The 18,968-nt window shown below is 39.5% G+C and overlaps 1 protein-coding gene across 1 annotated transcript in view; it reads right to left on the bottom strand.

Annotated features, from left to right (window-relative positions):
* Window positions 1-4,266: 4,266 nt before the first annotated feature.
* RNF175 (ring finger protein 175) overlaps window positions 4,267-18,968 on the bottom strand; it is a 49,826-nt gene continuing 35,124 nt past the window's right edge. Inside the window, exons 5-9 of the mRNA XM_055276189.2 lie at window positions 17,246-17,353; window positions 14,080-14,200; window positions 9,445-9,578; window positions 6,397-6,498; window positions 4,267-4,387 (exon numbers count right to left, since the gene is read on the bottom strand). Coding sequence (XP_055132164.1) covers window positions 4,267-4,387; window positions 6,397-6,498; window positions 9,445-9,578; window positions 14,080-14,200; window positions 17,246-17,353 — 586 coding nt within the window. The remainder of the gene's footprint in view (window positions 4,388-6,396; window positions 6,499-9,444; window positions 9,579-14,079; window positions 14,201-17,245; window positions 17,354-18,968) is intronic.

Here is an 18,968-nt window from a genome sequence, read left to right on the forward strand (position 1 = left end):
CACTGACTCAAATGTTAATCCCCTCCGGCGACACCCTCACAGACACACCAGAAACAATACTTTACCAGCTATCCAGGCAGCTTTCAATCCCATCAAGTTGACACCTAGTATTAGCCATAATACTCTCCAATCTTTTTTCAGTGTATATATACACACTACTTTACAAAATTGGGATTAGATTGTAAATACTTAAACTTTATAAAGAAAATGGCATCTTCATTTTTTTCTGAGGCTGTTTAGTGATTATCTGACATTCCTGAACTCTGAGGGTCATTGTGAATCCCATTCAGATAAATACTGGCTTATTTGCCCAGAGTTCTAAATGGTTCTAAAAGCTACCATTGTGGCTATACATAAAAGATAAGTGGGAACTAAATTAGAGATCAGTTTAAGGGTTCTTTTTTTGTTTAACAGGAGAAAAACTAATTTTTGTTAGTGCTTTATCCAAATGTGAAGTCTTTTATTTGTCAATAGACTATAAGCTCAAGAATCTTGTTTTATCTCCCTACCCCTTGAACATGCCTACTATATAGTAAGTATCGAATTATTGGAATGTTTTCAGAGTAGAGAAATAAGCAATTAAAAATTCTATAATCTGGATGCTGAATCAATCATAATGAGAGAGGAGAAAATGAAAAATCAGTTGGGTAGACAGCTAAGGCTAGTCTTCAGAGAAGCAGCCTGCTTGAAAAATCACAGCTACAGGCAAAAATAGAGCAGCCTGGGGAAAACTCAGGCTGCACCTGCACAGATAAGCAGGCAAGGTCCAGCAGAGAAGCCTTTAGTTCTTTGTGTGATTAGCAGGCTCCCAGGAAAATGTTTTCTCCCTTTTTCAGATATGAACACGGGGGGCTCCACGGGAGATTGCACTGGAAACAGAGGGGGCTTACCTAAAACAAACCCACAGTTATTCATACAAGAAAAAAGCTATGCTTTGTGCTTACCTAGAGATATCTCACAGCTGTATAGATAGGTGGAGTTGTGCAGACAGGTTTTCAAATAAGAGAAGTTACTCAAACAGCTACAGAGATGAGAGGAGTTTCTTACAAAAGCTTTTGCATTCAACTGTAAAATGGCACCCCACTTGGGCTCTCCTCTCCACTGTGGAGAGCTTTCTTCTTTCACTTATTAAACTTTTGCTCCAACCTCACCCTTTGCGTCCATCCTCCTTCATTTTCTCAGTCATGACACAATAAGTTCAAATAACACCTTAGACAACGAGACCATGGACCCTGACCTATTTCAATAATACTGAAGCATTGGGCAGTTTGAAAGAGGAAAGTTCTCAACAGTTAGAAATTGTAGTGTGAATTATCTTAATGATGGACCTTTGAATAGCATTATGTATAGTGCCAGTATCTCAACAAGGAAAATAATCATTGTATTTCCTTTCTACTTCATACAAGTGTAATGGCTTCAAGTATTGCAGAGTAGATGTCTGGTGTTGATGTATACAGTGTTGGCTGTTTAAAAAATGACCAGTAATTTAAATTAATTTTGAGAGTCTAACATATCATTCATGGATTAATTCTTTCTGACTGGTCTTCTCTATTCAGTTATTTTGTTCTCTTCTGCCAGATTAATTTACTCTTTCAACAGATATTTTTTGAGTGCCTATTATGTGCTAGGCAGTGCTCAAAGTGCAGGGGATATGGTAGGGAACAAAACAGATAAAATTCCTTGTCTTCATGGAGGAGAAGACAATAAATTTATGATAGGATTTCAGGTATTGATAAGTGCTATGAAGAAAATAAAAGCAGAGTGCCACAATGGAATGACTGTGCATGTGTGTGTGTGTGCACGCGCACGCAGAGTGGAACAAAAGTGGTTCTTTTTGCTTTAGTACAGCTGTTGCAGTGGTTTGAATACTTTTGGCAGCTCCAGGAAACCCAAAGTACCTGTGGCCCATTGAGAAGGTGTGGCGCCTGCTGCCAGAGGCTGTGGGAGTAACACACTTTTTTTTTTTTTTTTTTTTTAGTGTATCATGAATATCTTTAATCTTCCTTTTTTATTTTTTAAACGTTTATTTTAGGTTCAGGGGTACGTGTGCAGGTTTCATGCATAAGTAAACTTGTGTCATGGGGGTTTGTTGTACAGATTATTTTTTCATTCAGGTACTAAGCCTAGTACCCATAGTTATTTTTTTCTAATCCTCCCTCCTCCCACCTTCCACCCACAAGTAGGATCCAGTGTCTGTTGTTTTTCTCTTTGGGTCCATGTGTTTTCATTGTTTAGCTCCCAGTTAAAACTGAGAACTTGCATTATTTGGTTTTCTGTTCCTGTATTAGCTTGCTAAGGATAATGGCCTCCAGCTCCATTTGTGTTCCTGCAAAGGATATGATCTTGTTCTTTTTGTTTTTTTGTTTTTTCATTTTTATTATTATTATTATACTTTAAGTTTTAGGATACATGTGCACAACGTGCAGGTTTGTTATATATGTATACATGTGCCATGTTGGTGTGCTGCACCCATTAACTCGTCATTTAGCATTAGGTATATCTCCTAATGCTATCCCTCCCCCCTTCCCCCACCCCACAACTGTCCCCAGAGTGTGATGTTCCCCTTCCTGTGTCCATGTGTTCTCATTGTTCAATTCCCATCTATGAGTGAGAACATGCGGTGTTTGGTTTTTTGTCCTTGCGATAGTTTACTGAGAATGATGGTTTCCAGTTTCATCCACGTCCCTACAAAGGACATGAACTCATCATTTTTTATGGCTGCATAGTATTCCATGGTGTATATGTGCCACATTTTCTTAACCCAGTCTATCATTATTGGACATTTGGGTTGGTTCCAAGTCTTTGCTATTGTGAATAGTGCCGCAATAAACATACATGTGCGTATGTCTTTATAGCAGCATGATTTATAATCCTTTGGGTATATACCCAGTAATGGGATGGCTGGGTCAAATGGTATTTCTAGTTCTAGATCCCTGAGGAATTGCCACACCAACTTCCACAATGGTTGAACTAGTTTACAGTCCCACCAACAGTGTAAAAGTGTTCCTATTTCTCCACATCCTCTCCAGCACCTGTTGTTTCCTGACTTTTTAATGATGGCCATTCTAACTGGTGTGAGATGGTATCTCACTGTGGTTTTGATTTGCATTTCTCTGATGGCCAGTGATGATGAGCATTTTTTCATGTGTTTTTTGGCTGCATAAATGTCTTTTGAAAAGTGTCTGTTCATATCCTTCATCCACTTTTTGATGGGGTTGTTTGTTTTTTTCTTGTAAATTTGTTTGAGTTCATTGTAGATTTTGGATATTAGCCCTTTGTCAGATGAGTAGGTTGCAAAAATTTTCTCCCATTCTGTAGGTTGCCTGTTCACTCTGATGGTAGTTTCTTTTGCTGTGCAGCAGTTCTTTAGTTTAATTAGATCCCATTTGTCAATTTTGGCTTTTGTTGCCATTGCTTTTGGTGTTTTAGACATGAAGTCCTTGCCCATGCCTATGTCTGAATGGTATTGCCTAGGTTTTCTTCTAGGGTTTTTATGGTTTTAGGTCTAACATGTAAGTCTTTAATCCATCTTGAATTAATTTTTGTATAAGGTATAAGGAAGGGATCCAGTTTCAGCTTTCTACATATGGCTAGCCAGTTTTCCCAGCACCATTTATTAAATAGGGAATCCTTTCCCCATTGCTTGTTTTTGTCAGGTTTGTCAAAGATCAGATAGTTGTAGATATGCGGCATTATTTCTGAGGGCTCTGTTCTGTTCCATTGGTCTATATCTCTGTTTTGGTACCAGTACCATGCTGTTTTGGGAGTAACCCACTTTCTACAGAAGAGCTCTGTGGTGCAGAAGCTGTCACATGGTAAGAAGCACATAGAGCAGAAGACAAGCACAATGTCCTTAACCATAGATTACTTAACTCCACCTACTTTAAAGATGTTGAACTGATGAGAAAGTATTAGCTATGGCTAAATGTTGTATGTGAGAAGTACTTTGCAAACCTCTGAAACACTTTACAGATATTGTTATCAGTCAAACTGGAAGTAGAATGTCCACAGTGCAGTGTAACAAATGTGACATATGCACGAGTTAAGAAACAGATGTAATGGGAAAGATGAAAAAACATGCTTTATTTGTTTATTCCATTGTTCAGCTTCTCTTTAAATTCTTTCCACATGGACAAATTACTTGACAACAAAGTTTACTTAGTTTTCTAAACACTTGGGATCATCTCTAAAATTAAAAAAAATTAATATTAAATGTTGAACCAAGGATTTCAACCATGCAGTATGTTGCTTCTAGGGTCTGCTGTCCTATTCCAGCCCTAGTGAATAGTTAATGCCTTGAACTATTCCTATCACCACAGGTTGCCAGGCCACCAAGTAACGAAGCCAATCCAGGATTTGTCCATACAGAAAATGTGTGCGCTCCCAGCTAAATCTCAGTTAAGGAGGTTGTTCTATATACAGCCAAGTAGCAGAAATATTCATAAATGTCATTTGCAAATGTAATAAACAATGTAATGAATAGGTATTTCCTTTCTTGTTAATTCTATGTGCTCAATTAAAAGCCCCTTATGTGAGTTTTATAGCATTATGGTTATCATTGTTACTTACACCACACCCAATTTCTGAAAATAAATTGAAGCTCTTTACAATAAAATCCCAAACTAGAAAACAAGAATCAAAGGCAAGGGTATATGGTAAAAAAAGGAAGAAGAGGGGAATGACTATACTGGAAAACCAAGGATAGTGGAAACTGCTCTAAATGAGCAAAAACAGCTCGGGGCTTTGCTGTAGTCATACGTCAGAATGAACCCATTGTATATTATAAAGAATAACACTGGTTCATCAGATAAGAGAGACCTTTTTCTGCTGTCTTTGATAAACTGTGCTAGGGAGCTTAATGAATGCATAGTGTCTCTGACAACAATTTTACAAGCAAAATGACAGCTTTTTCACATGTAGATTTTTCTTATATTGAGTCTCAATAAAAGAGTAGTACATGTTTTATTCAACAGTTTATTTTCTCAAGACTACATAAAGAAATGAATTGCCCTTTGTTAAAGTATCACTTGAGGTGACGTTTATGATCATATTATCATCAATTTTATAACAAAGATTTATGCATTGAGGTTTTATAGGTTAATAACCAAAAACTGTTCTGGACTTGGTATCCTCATTTTAGAAGAGGAATTCCGGGACGGTGGATGAACAGGAAGGTGGAAGGATCATCACACACTTTTAGCCTTGAGGTGGGCTTGAGTGGCACTGACTCATTGAGAAAGGCCAGGTCTGTGGATGGAATGGGCACTGCAGAGGGTGGTCTCTTGCAATGGCATGAGCCTTGAGACCCAAAGATCCACTGATGTTGCCTCCTTCTCTGGTGCCCTCCTTGAATCCCTCCCTGATCTGCAGTGCCCAGAGATGAGGGCATTGTTGCCAGTAGCCATTGTTAAACCATACGTATAGGGTTGGTGAGGAACAGGGGAGCAGAAAGCAAGGAAGGTGATTCCTTTAGCATTGTAAAATTTAGGTGACTGTTACTTAGAAAGTACAGAAAGGCTGTCTCTTAGAGAAGAGATGGTACTTGGCAGGTTGATGCCAACCTCTCAGGGCTCTTCTGCTTAAGGGAGGATATGTTTTAATTCCATTCCCGCCCCACTGCCTGAATGAGATATACTATGGTCTTGAGATAGTGAGATTGAAGACAAAGTCTTTCTAGTTAGCTCCGGATGGGGGCCATTACCTTCCTGCGACCTTAATGTGACTTGAGTTTATTCTGTTGCACATCTCTGATGTCTATACAAATCTCAGCTGCTGCCAGAAGCTGACCAACTCCATAGATCTTTATTTCTTTTCAATATTGTTATCACTAGTGTTTGGCCTAAGAAGAGATGATGCATGGCATGGAATTTAAAAAGCCAAAATCCAGACGGGGAAATACCTACTCATTTCTGGGAATAATAAAATTTGGTACACCCTAACATATTTTAAAAATAGTTTTCTGTACTCTAGTTCACATTTCAGCTTTTAAAATTTCAATTCCAATTTTTCTATTTATGCACCTATCCACCCACCCATCTAATTCCCCCATTTATTCATCCATCCATCCATCCATCCATCCATCCATCCATCCTGAATATTCTTCCATATATTTTACCTATTTTTTGCAATGTCTCATCACATTTCCACTACAGCCCTTAATGTGGAAAATATAGAACATAAAGAGTGGAATGTTTTCTGGCATTTAACTTTCTAACCAGAATAGTATTATAGGCACAGAGGAGAAAAGAGACTATAAGTCATTTTGAAATAGGTGATTAGGGAAAACAGAAAATTTTCTGCTGGAACTATACAAAAACACTGAAAGTTTTCATTGAAGAATATATCCCGAGAAACATTCAAGATAATCTCTTATAACCTTTTTGTTTTAAAGGATATGGATTACTGATCATCCTCTTCAAATCAACCTTCTCTTTGCAGTAAGGGCAAGTCTGCTTTTTCCCAACGATACACCAACCTCGGATGCAGAATTCATGAAAGCTGAAGCATCTTGTTAGGGAGGCTTCTAGATATGAAAAGGCAATGTCTGGTTCATGATGGCATGGAATGGTCCCATCTTCAGGGTCTAGTGGTGGAGTCATGACTTGATGAGGCACGTCGCTTTTTTCGGGAGGTTCTGTAAGGGACCTGACAATGACAGTGAGCCTGGAGTCACAGCTGCATTCGCTTTATGACCCTGAGGAATTTACTTAGCTTCTTGGCCTTCTTGCCTCACTTGATTCTGGTAAGAATTAGATTAGATAAAGAATGTGAGTCCTTTTTTTTTTTCCTTTACAGTGATGTCTTCCATAAGTGTATTGTTATATTTCCCCACCTTGTTATTGTGCATTTCTCATGCATTTACTGTAGCATTTCTCTGTTCTACTTTTTGTGCATTATTCATTAGCTTCATGTAATCAGACTTGTCTTAGACACTTAGACAAGTTAAAATTATTTGCGGTTATAAAGTTACAAATATTTCCATTAACTTTATATTTTTTTTTTCTTGTATTTTAAAAGTACTGATAAGGAGCCAATTATTTTTAATAGAATATATACCTACTAAACTTCTCAAACTCTAGGCACTTATAGATCCATTAGTATACGTCTCCTGGTCCAGAAAGTCTGACCCTTTGTCCCCAAACTGGAGAGTGAACCCTATGTGTTCTCACAGCACCAGAGACTTACTCTAGTGTAGCATGACTTTTGGTACTTACATGTTTCTCCTAGACCATGTGTTACCTGTAGGACTATGTCTCATTCATTTCAGTGTCCTCAGCATCGTAAGCCATGCCTAAGAAATATGTATTGAATGAACATTTGAATGACTCTTTCAAAACTGATTATTTTTGGAAATATATATTTCCATGTTCCCTGATACTATGGATTTGGGAAAAATGAACTATAATGAAATCCATCCTATTGATATGTTTATTTCTACAATCGCTGCTCCCAGTGTGACTTTCTGGGCCAAGATCACATGATCTTTTGACTGGCCTGTTACACACCCAGGTGAACAGCAATGATGTAGAAGTTCCCTCCCTAACAAATGGAGGAGCTTGGAGGTGTAGCAAGTCAAGGCCATGTATATAACTCCTCAGTATTACATTTCAATGTAACCAGGAGTTTCCATTATTTTATGTTCTTGGAATTGGGGTCATTTTTGCAATATGTTTTAAAATAAAGTGGTGTATTATAACAAAGATTTTGAACCAAAACTCCAACAGCCTTTCATTCAAAAGGGCTGGAATACAGCCCCATCTTCCACAAAGGTATAGAATTCAGGGGCCATTGAGCCAGCACTGAAATGTCCACATTCTCTCTAATGCTCTTTTTCATTTTCAAAATCTCAATGCTGAAAAAATTCCACACTGGAGAACTGCTGCAGAGCAAGACTCAGATAACCCATCCTTGTTAATATGACTCATATTTGACCATTTCTCAGTAATATGACTCATGCTAAAATGGGCCATTAATAATACTCCCTGAAAAGCAAATTTAAAGGTGACTACATTTTAGATTATATATGCACACACGTACAACAATCCCTAAGGGCTTTTAAAGGTGGAGAGAGAAAATATTTCCATTTGCAAATGGCAGAAGGGGCTCTGTTCCAACATTTGAAAAGTAAATCATATTTAAAACTAGGGCCAGACTTGGAAAATTGCTACAAAGAATGAGTATTTTGGGAAAGGTAATCACACTGAAAAAAACACTACAGAAATCCATATGGGGTATCTTTGTGTTTTTTCCCTTAAGATTTTAAGGCTTATGTGTTGGAGTAAAGGCTCCTATTACTTTTGAGATGCATTTGGTCCAGGTTTTACTCTCAGGATTGAATAAGTGGAAACTGTCCAGATTAAACAGAATTGAATCATAGGTACTGGACACCGAGGTATGACTGACTAAATTAAGTGGGCTTTAGGCAAAAGACAGATGGTTTAACCATCTCATAATGCCAGAGCTTTGAACTAACTGGGTACATAGCGATGACATTATTAAATTGATACTGTACTATAAAATAAAGATAAATAATACCCTTTTTTGTATTTAGGAAGAATTAAAATACTGATGATTGGCCAACCTAAGCCTAACTTTGGTATCCATAGCAAAAGTAGTATGCATACATGTTCAGGCAACACAGGTTGATTTGTTCAGGGGTCTTGATGCCAGCATTTTTCAGCACATTGAGGCTTTTCTTAATGGTTACTGGAGTTCCCATAGAATGCTGGTTTCCAGGCTCAGGCTGTCTGGTACCTATCATATGAAGATCCCTCAGCCAATGGATAGCTATTTGGGATAGAACCCATTGGTAGAGGAGCCCATGGTCCAAGAACAAATGTCCAAATTTTGGTCCCTGCTTTTGTAATCCAAGGTGTCTTGCCTGTGGCTGTATCTTCTTCTAAGACTGAAGCTGAGAAGAAGGCTTGGTTTCCTCCCTTGGCTGCTCCCAAGACTACTGTTGCCACAGGTAGGTTCCTAGGATTATTTCTAGGCAAAGCACTCTTTGTATTTCTTGGTTTGCTAAGATTCAGACCTGGGGCTCCACTTGGATAGTCTTAAGTTCCCCTGTGCACCTGATACTTCACTCTTTTTCTCACCTCCAAACCCCTTCTTTCCCTGATCTTTCTTGGCTATCTGCTTGCTTATGACTTCAACCAATTTCCCCTGCTAGCACCCTGCTCAGATACTGCCTTCCTGTCTATGTGGCATTAAGAGTCTTCTTTAAAAAGGAAATTACTGGAGGAGGAGGTTCACCTTAATTAGCAGTTCATTATTAAGCAGGGACAAACAGGAAGACTGAAAAAAAAAGACTGGGCTGGAGGATAAAGGACTGGGGTTTGGGCATGGAAGGTAAGCAAGATGGAGGAGATGAGGACAGAAGGAGGAGAAGGAAGAAAGAAGGAGGCTTGATGAAGGCCAAACAATTTCCTTTGAAAAGGATACACATGATTACAGGAAAGCTGGTAGGTGTTTTCAGTGAGCCCTTCTTCATCAAGCTCCACAATGATCTTCTGCCCACAGACTGCACAGATATTGTCTGATAAGCTCCTTGTAGGCAACCCGCTGACACTGTAGAACTATCAGAGGAAATGGACAGAGCACAGTCGGAAAGGAGAGCACATGCCACTCTCTGAATGCAGGAAGCCACTGCCAGGCACTGGGACAGGCAGCCCTTGGCATGTAGAATCTCCACTGCGGCCGGGCACGGTGGCTCATGCCTGTAATCCCAGCACTTTGGGAGGCTGAGGCAGGTGGATCACAAGGTCAGGAGTTCGAGACCAGCGTGGCCAACGGGGTGAAACCCTGTCTCTACTAAAAATACAAAAAAATTAGCCAGGTGCAGTGGTGGGCACCTGTAATCCCAGCTACTCGGGAGGCTGAGGCAGGAGAATCGGTTGAACCTGGGAGGCGGAGGTTGCAGTGAGCTGAGATTGTGCCACTGCACTCTAGCCTGGGTGACAGAGCAAGACTCTGTCTCAAAAAAAAAAAAAAAAAAAAGAATCTCCACTGCTTCTAAGATAGTTTAGAATGTGAGACACCGTTTCCTGTAAGAAGAATGCTACAGAGGGGTTAAGGTTTCCAGGCAAAAACTCATTGAATTCCAAATGGACCCAAAGCACATTGCCAATTATAACCTCTCATCTAACCTTCACATTGAGGAATCCTTTCACAGGAATCATTTTTATCCAGGGCTGGAGTTAAGAGGAACCTTCAGAGGGAGCCTTTGAGTTTAATCCATAGATTGGCCCTTCCCTTTATTGTCCTGGAGATTCTGATTCAGATCTCTGGAGTAAACCGAGGCATCTCTCTGTCATTTAAATCCCCATGTTTTTATTGGGTGCATGCTGAGCAACCACCATTGGAAGGCAATGCATTTAGAACTTTACCTTGGGATATCTGCATCTTCCCGTACTGTGGATAAGGAGTGGTTCTCAACACTGGCAGCATATTAGAATCCCTAGGAAGCTTTTTTTTTTTTCCAAAGAAAATTATTTTATAATAGTTTTAGATTTAAAGAAAAGATACAAAAATATTACAGAGATTGGCTATATACCACATATCTAGTTTCCCTATATTATTATTAGATTGATTTTAAGGAATTGGCCCACACATTTGTGGGCAAGTCAGAAATTTGCAGAGCAGGTTGGCAGGCCAGCAGGCTGGAAACTCTGGCAAGATTGATGTTGCAGTCTTGAGGCAGAACTCCTTTTTTCTCTAGGAAGCCTCAGTTTTTGCTATTAAGGCCTTCGACTGATTGGCTGAGGTCTATGTGGAATATTAAGGGTAATCTCCTTCACGTAAAGTCAATTGATTATAGATATTAATCATATCTGCAAAATACCTTTGCATCAACATGTAGACTAGTGATTTTACCAAACAAGTGGGTATCATAGCCTAGACAAATTGACTCTAAAATTTAATCATCACAACCTCGTTAAGGGAGGAGAATTTATATAAATTATGTGGAATTCTTTTGCACAGATTTGACTATTCTCTTCCACTTATTTATTTATTCAATCATTTATTGATATCAACGTGGACCCATGGATATTTATTTTATGCTTTGGGTTATAACTCAATACTACTACTATTACTATTTTGTTGCTCAAATTCCAGCTTTGGCCATTGGGAGCTTTCAGCTGGCTCCTGTGTCTCTTTGACATATCCCCAATCACTGTGGAGTTCTTTTGTTTTGTTTTTAGCATTTTCTTGCTTTTGGTCACTACGAGATGCTCCAGGCTTATATTGTGTATTCTTTGCCCAGACCTGTAATCAGCCACTTCTTCAACAAGCCCCAGTTCCTTTTATTGTAGAATGATATTAGAAAACAAGATCTGGACACTACGTATATTCATTTTGCCGGGGTATCATTGCCCCTAGGACCTCTTAGCTGACAGAACGAGGAATTCATCTGTATATACTAACACACACACACACACACACACACACACACACACATCTGTAAATATTTCTATATCTATCCATGTATATCTATATTAAGCTAAACAATTACAATTACAGAATACACGTATGGTGGTATCAAAATTGTTAACCCATAGACTTGACAGCAACAACTTTATCAACTAGAGTACAGTGCTTAGGACACAGTTTCTTTTGTTTTTAGTCTTATGATCTCCATTCATTTCAAAGTTACTTAGGTCAGCACCTTTGTTTCCACCCCTTTCAATGAGGTTATTTCATACATTTGTAATATGGTTAGATTCTTTTGGCATGGTCTGAATTCTATCCTTGGATTCTCTGACTTCCTAAATTATTTTTAAAATTTGCATAAATTTAAGGTTCACACTTTCTATGGATTTTGAGAAATGTATAGTGTATGTATCCACCATTATCGTATCACACAGAAGAGTTTCACCACTCTAAATTTCCTGTGCTTCACCTATTCAACCACGCTCCTTCCCTAAAGCCTTGGCAACCACAGATCTGTTTAGCAACTCTATAGTTGCACCTTTTCTAAAATGTCATATAAATGCAGTCATACAGGATGGAGCCTTTTCAGACTGGCTTCTCTCACTCAGCAACATGCATTTAAGATTCACCGCATGGTTTTGGATGGCTTAATAGCTCATTACTTTTCCTAAGGAGTTTTTTTTGTTTGGTTGGTTTTTGTGTTTTTTTTTTTGGAAGCAGATGCACTGGCTCTACTCCCAGAGATTCTGATTTACTTGCTGTGGTGTGGGGCTTAGGCACTGATAAGGGAATGGAGATTGTATCTCCTTACCTCAGTCACAAGCACATGCACATGCACAAGTGTCTGTGGACACACACACACCCCCCTCATTAATCCAAGTCACTGGTGGCTGTACCAATGGCTTGAGGCAGTGGTTTTTATAGATTTGGTAGCTGGAATAAACAGACAGGATGACAAGATGTTACGAACTGGTCGGGTTGGATCGGGTGAGAAATTTCCCAAAAGCTGGTGCTTAAAGACTTGGTTGTCTTGCCAGGTTAAGTCTCTTCTTCCTGATCCACTTGAGAACAGCCACATATAATTCTAATCTTTCTTTTCTGTCCATAAACACAAGAGGCTTTGGGAATTTTCCAAGGGGTATAACTTCTGTTTTTTCTTGGAGAAACTGGGAATAAAAATGCTCCTTCCTGTGCTCACATTAAACCTTATAAGAAAGGCAGTTGTATTGTTCCAGCATTTCACCACAGAATCTGGGCTGCAGGCTTTAGGAAAAGAGTAAGATAGAGCGTATGGTGGAGGGGAAGGACGAATGCGGTAAGGAGGAAGTCAAGGTCATAGCCACTTAGGTCCTGCTCCAGAAATGGAGGGAACAGTCCAGAAGTTCACCGTTTTCTTGCTACTTACACTGTTTTTTTCTTTTTTTAAAAAAATTAAATTTAATTTAAAATTCCAGGATACACGTGCAGGTTTGTTGCATAGGTAAACATGTGCCATGGTGGTTTGCTGTACCTATCAACCCATCAGCTAGGTATTAAGACCCACATGCATTAGCTATTTTTCCTGATGCTCTCCCTTCCCCTCCCCTGACAGGCCCCAGTGTGTGTTGTTCCCCTCTCTGTGTCCATGTGTTCTCATTGTTCAGCTCCCATGTACAAGTGAGAACAGGCAGTGCTGGGTTTTCTGTTCCTGTGTTAGTCTGCTGAAGATAATGGCTTCCAGCTCCATCCATGTCCCTGCAAAGGACATGATCTCATTCCTTTTTATGGCTGCATAGTATTCCATGGTGTATATGTACCACACTTTCTTTATCCAGTCTATCATTGATGGGTTGTTTCCATGTCTTTGCTTTATACTGGTTTTTCTACTTCACATCTGGCTGTGCACCAGGAGACACATGTAGATGACAGGGATGTGGAATTCTTGAAACTACTAAGTCATCCCTAGAGCCTTTAGTCTGCAAGTTTTTAAGAGATATGCAAGAGTCAGACATAGATAAATGCCCCTGATATCTGAATCAGGAATACATCTAACTAGAAAGTATGTCCATTCTGGATTTTAATCTTAAAAGAGTTCAAAAAAAGAAAAGAAAAACAACTGTTAGAGATTAACAGTTAGGTAACAGTATAGAATCAGAATACATCTAGCACACTTTTTGTATCTTCTACTTCTTCAGATGCTATATAATGTGACTGGTATTTATAATAAGTATTACCCAGAGGTACTGTTGATTCTGAACTGTTTTATGCAGCATCAAATATAGTTTTTATTTGCATTAGGCAGGGTTTCAGACAGAGCTAACAGGTTTTAGTTATTGTTAATGTTTTACTAATCCTTAAATGTTGGCAATTGGAGTATGCTAGATACAATAACACAAATAATTTGCATATTTTATTTTAAAAGATGCCTTATTCCACAAGGATTCTATATAAGACATGTATTTTCCAATTAATTAACAAAGACAATTTTTTGATGCAAGGAGAATCCAGGGAGCAACTGGGCTAGGTGAACCAAAATAGTTCCAAAGGAAACGATAATCAGTATATGGAGAAAGACTTTTTTATTTCTGAAAATGGATGCAGACATGTAAGATGAGACCATTTCTCTATGTGTCATAAATGGTTTCAGAAAACGAAAGCAACACTTACCCCTATAGTGGAAGCCATGTAGTCTGAGCAGATCTCGGCAAAGTCTCTCCCCATTACTCCATAGTAGAGGCCGTAGAACAAAGACACAATGCCAAAATCCATGGAATCTCTAGCTTTGATTCTATTGAAAACAACAGTATAAAGAAATAAGAATGTGGCATATTTCCAAACAGCTGGAGTTTGGAAAATATTTCCTGTTGATGGTATCTAAGAGAACCTTGTGGGTATTTTTTTTTCATTTATTTGTTTGATTTTTCTTTTTTAAATGAAATAATTTAAAATTCTCTGAATTTCCCTCAAATCGTAGCACTCAGTGCCAACTGGACAAAGGAATTCTTCAGATAGCCTTCAAGTGCTTCTTAGGACTGCAGTGCCTAGACAAGCCGACTCTGACCAGCGGTTTCAGGCTCAGCTATAGGTAGGCCTCAGCAGCTTGTAACAGTTTCCATCTCCAGGCCACATGCCGGGTAACTCCAATGGGCAGCTAACATTAAGAACCACTAGAGCAATAGTTCTCAGCCCTAAACATAGATTAGAATCACCTGGGAAGATTTAAAAGTGCATTGACACATGGGCCCACCACCAAGGACTGGAGTTTAGTTAATCCGGGTTGGGGTCTGGACAGCAGTATTTTTAAAGAGCTTGTCAAGTGATTGATTCTTTAATACAACAAGGATTGAGTATGTCTGCTGTAGAACTTAGATTTTTATAAAATGCTTTCCAGTGATCTTTCCTAACAAGTGCTTGAGATAGATATTATCACCCCCACTTTGCATATGAAAACATGGAGACTTAGAAAACATTATTTGCTTGACACAACAATTGGTATGTCACAAAGCCACAAATGAAGCTCACATCTTGAAGCCCTTGATTACCATGCCAGAGTTGCTATGTATTAACTGAAAAAAACTTTTTGCAAGTTAAATCATATTTCAATTATACCAGGATTCTTTGTGATCATCCCCCCAGCCAGTTTTTTTTTTCTTAAGGGAAAGATCTCTTTTAAAAGTGAATAATTTGCCCTAAATTTAATTTATGAATCTAAATAATTGCACATTTGGTTTGCTCTATCTATAAAACAATCTCAAATATCAGTGGTGGGCCTTGGTGGTTCTGATTGATTCAGGGAAGGGAGGAAAATGTGGACAAGAGTTGGGTAGTCTCTCTCTAAAACCTATTTCTGTTTTCTGTTCATCGCAGGAAGAAATGGTGAAGGCAGACAGCTTTGTAGATTTAGAAGGTACAGATTTTTGGGTGATATGAACTGAGGCTTCCAACATGGGTGGTAGCTTCATCCTTTCAGGATTTGTCTGGGTATATCTGAGAATTAGGACAGTGGGGGAAATGAAGAGTATCTTCCCTCCATGTCCAGGGAAATATGTATCAATAATTTTATTGATAAAAAGTAGAGTAACGCACTTGTGGCTCCCTAGGAAAAAAGCTTAATACGACGATAATCATCAAGTAGTGGAAAAAAAATAGTTCCTTTTCTAAAGGGTTAAGCTTTTGGTATGCCTTACTGTAGGAAAATTCATGAATAAGGATCTTGAAATCTTATGAGGTAATAATCTTGGAACAGCTATAGTTCCCAGTGATTTCAAAAAAATCCTTATGAGTATTTTTATATTCACTAAAATAAACCAGTATAGATAGTATGTTAAAAAAGACATTACCATGTCTTTCTATATCCTAACCTAGCAGTAATAGATCTGTACAATTACTTTCTAGCCCTTTCCTGCTAGAAAATGTTAGGTGCTCCCACTCTGAAAGTTTTATAAATGCTTATAAAATCAGATTGCTATGCTGCCATAGGAAGAGCCCTTTCATCCAGGGCTGACTCTCCATCCAATTGCCTTCCCTGTTTTCTGAGTAAAGGGTTGATGATCTCTCCTTTTCAATTTCTGCTATGGTCCCAGAAGTTTAGAGTAACTTTGATGTGAGAGCTATTCTGGGGGATTTGTATTTGAGCTGCTTTCCATAGCTGTGTGGTATGTCTTCAGTCCTCTTTCCAGGACACAGGCTGGTTACTCAGTCTCAGTTGTGCCCCTGAGAATGTCATCCACAGCATGTCTCAGCAACCACCTTAAGCAGGAGCACAGCTTTTAGTCAAAGATATGGTTATCCCTACTTCCTTTATCTCTCCCTAGACTTTCTTGCTCTTTTATACCTTTACTTCTCTTTCAATTTCTTTTTTAAAACTCCCCATCTATTAAACAATAGATACTGACATGTTTTCTATCCTTCAAATCTTTTTTATTTGTTTATTTGGTTTTCCAGCTTATATTTTTTTCCAATTAAAATTGTTTTTGAGACGAGTTCTGGCCATGTTGCCCAGGCTGGTCTTGAACTCCTGGCCTCAAGCAATCCTCCCACCTCTGCCTCCCAAGTAGCTGGGATTACAGGCATGAGCCACGATGCCCAGCCTCTTACAATTTCTAAACACTCACTTTTCTTCCTTTTCCAAGTATCCCCAACACAAGGCATTTCATGACTATCAGAAACCAAATTCAAGAGAGCAGTGCTGTCCAATGGAAATACAGCCACAAATATAATTTTAAATTTTCTGGTAGGTGCATTTAATAAGTCAAAAAAAAACCAACAAAAAACAGGTGAAATTAATCTCACCAATACATTTTAAATACTATCATTTCAAAATGTAATTGATATAAAAATGTTTTTTATGTAAGTCTTTGAAATTCAGTATGTATTGCACACTTAGAGTACATCTTATTTCATATTTTAGATGTTCAGTAGTCACATGAGCTAGTGGCTACTATACTGGACAACATAATTCTAGAGGTTTTAGATAAGAAGATATATATAAAAGGAGATCTAGGTACTTGAGAATTTTGTAGAAGAGAAATTAGTTCAGTAAGAATTACTCTAGCATAATTGTAGGTCCACTGTTAATAGTAATCTTTTAAATTTGCAGACCAAATATAAATTCTCCTTAAACTTCCTAATTTAAAAAAATTATTTCGTAGGGTGCTTCTTTCTTCCCTTTCTGTTGGTTTTCCCCAAAGAAGACTATGTGTGGATATCTACTATAAAACATGTGTGCATGGAAAATTGTAGGGCCAGATGCTTCCGGATTAAGAGAACATGATGAGGTGAGTGTGCCAAGCAAGTGCTTGGAGATATTAATGTCTTAACTGGAGATACTTACTTGAAAAACAGATTGAATCCACACATTGTAAACATGATCGCCAAGTAACCCACAACACCAAATGCATAGCTGAGTTTATAGATCAAAAGAAACCATTTGTAGACCAATCTGTGGAGTGAAAAATGGGGAGAAACTCAGAACGTGGTAATATTATAAAATATTTTGTCTTTTTCAAAGACTTATAAATCAGTGTTTAGTCTCTAAAATTATATTTAAAACACACAGAACACAGATGTATAAAGCAATAAGCATTATATGAATAGAACTATCATGCTCATGTGTTTCTGTGTATATGCATATGTGAATTCTTTTTAAATGTGTCTACGTCCCTCACGTGCTTCACTTAAAAATAGCCTTCAGGAATGGTTACTCTTCCTGGGACCGTGCCTCCCCACACCACCCCCTTCTCATTTGGTCCTAGGGTTAATCTTGAGTGGTTTCAGCAGGAGTGCCTTGGAGGTGAACAAAAGGTGGGATGAGAAGTCAAAGGGGAGTCCAGAACTTCTTCCTCAGGAGTTTTTCTTCCCTCTTGTTCTGTTGCTCCCTTTCCCCCAGCCCCAGTTCAGATATCACCAGTAGTGCGCCCAGCCCTCATCCCATGTCCACTCCACCCAAAGAGCCCTCCCCTAGCCCAGGGGATGAAATGACGAGAGCCCCAGGCTATTTCCTTCTGCCGTGTGGAAGGGTCCTGCGTGTACCCCAGCACCCTCTGTGACCTTGCAAGGCCTTTCCTTGTTCCTAAAGGGTCTAAGTGGAGAAGGAAAAGGATGAGGATGGAGGGTGAGTGGAGAGAATCTAGAAGGAAGCCCTCCCCTCTGCTGGTTTCCTTCTTCATTGGCAGTAAAGGCCCTTGGAAAAAAACTACAAGAAGGACCATGTGACAGCTTCATGTCTAGGAGGATGGGGGAAGAGGCTGGGAGCCCAGTTCCATTCTTGGAGGGCCACAGCAGAGGGGCTATGCCCATTGGTACAAGAGGTGGTGGATGGAAAAGCTGGGGGCTTATCTTTATTGCTCAAAGAAAATGAAGAGGTGGCTGGAAAGCTGCTTACAAGGGTGGGCAATGGCAGAAGGCCCTGTTTGCCTCACATCCCTTTCCCTGCACATCCTCTTGGAGTCTCTTTCCTGCCTTTCACTCCAAACTGCATTCAGAGTCTCGCTCCAGAGATTTAGCCCCACCCTCTCACCCCCAAGCCCTGAGCCCTGTCTCTGACTCTCTCACCTTCCCCAGCTCACTCCCTATTGGAGCCATTGCACCAAATGCTTAAGATCTATGATATTACTAGCATAAGGTTTCAATATGATTTTAATAGGTGCTCTATTTCACTGAGTTCCAGTCAGAAGGGACCTTCTGAACATCACGGTTTAAATGGGTTGTGGGCTATCCCGTGAAATGAGTTGTCATATACATCACTTCTATGGTGAACTGCCCTCTGCACTTGAAGCAACTGATATTCAAGGGCGTCTGTGCTACCACCTCCTCCACCAGGCGTGATCCTGCCCCAGTGGGGAGTAGGCAAGGGTGAGCTGTGTGGGGGAGCAGGCAGGGGTGAGCTGCGTGGGGGAGCGGGCAGGGGTGAGCTGCGTGGGGGAGCGGGCAGGGTTGAGCTACGTGGGGGAGCGGGCAGGGGTGAGCTGCGTGGGGGAGTGGGCAGGGGTGAGTTACGTGGAGACAGAAACTTGCATGGGCTGCAGAAGTTGGCTGAAATTACTGTGAGGCTGTGT

Source organism: Symphalangus syndactylus, chromosome 4 (genome assembly GCF_028878055.3).
Source record: "Symphalangus syndactylus isolate Jambi chromosome 4, NHGRI_mSymSyn1-v2.1_pri, whole genome shotgun sequence".
Classification (NCBI taxonomy): Eukaryota; Metazoa; Chordata; class Mammalia; order Primates; family Hylobatidae; genus Symphalangus; species Symphalangus syndactylus.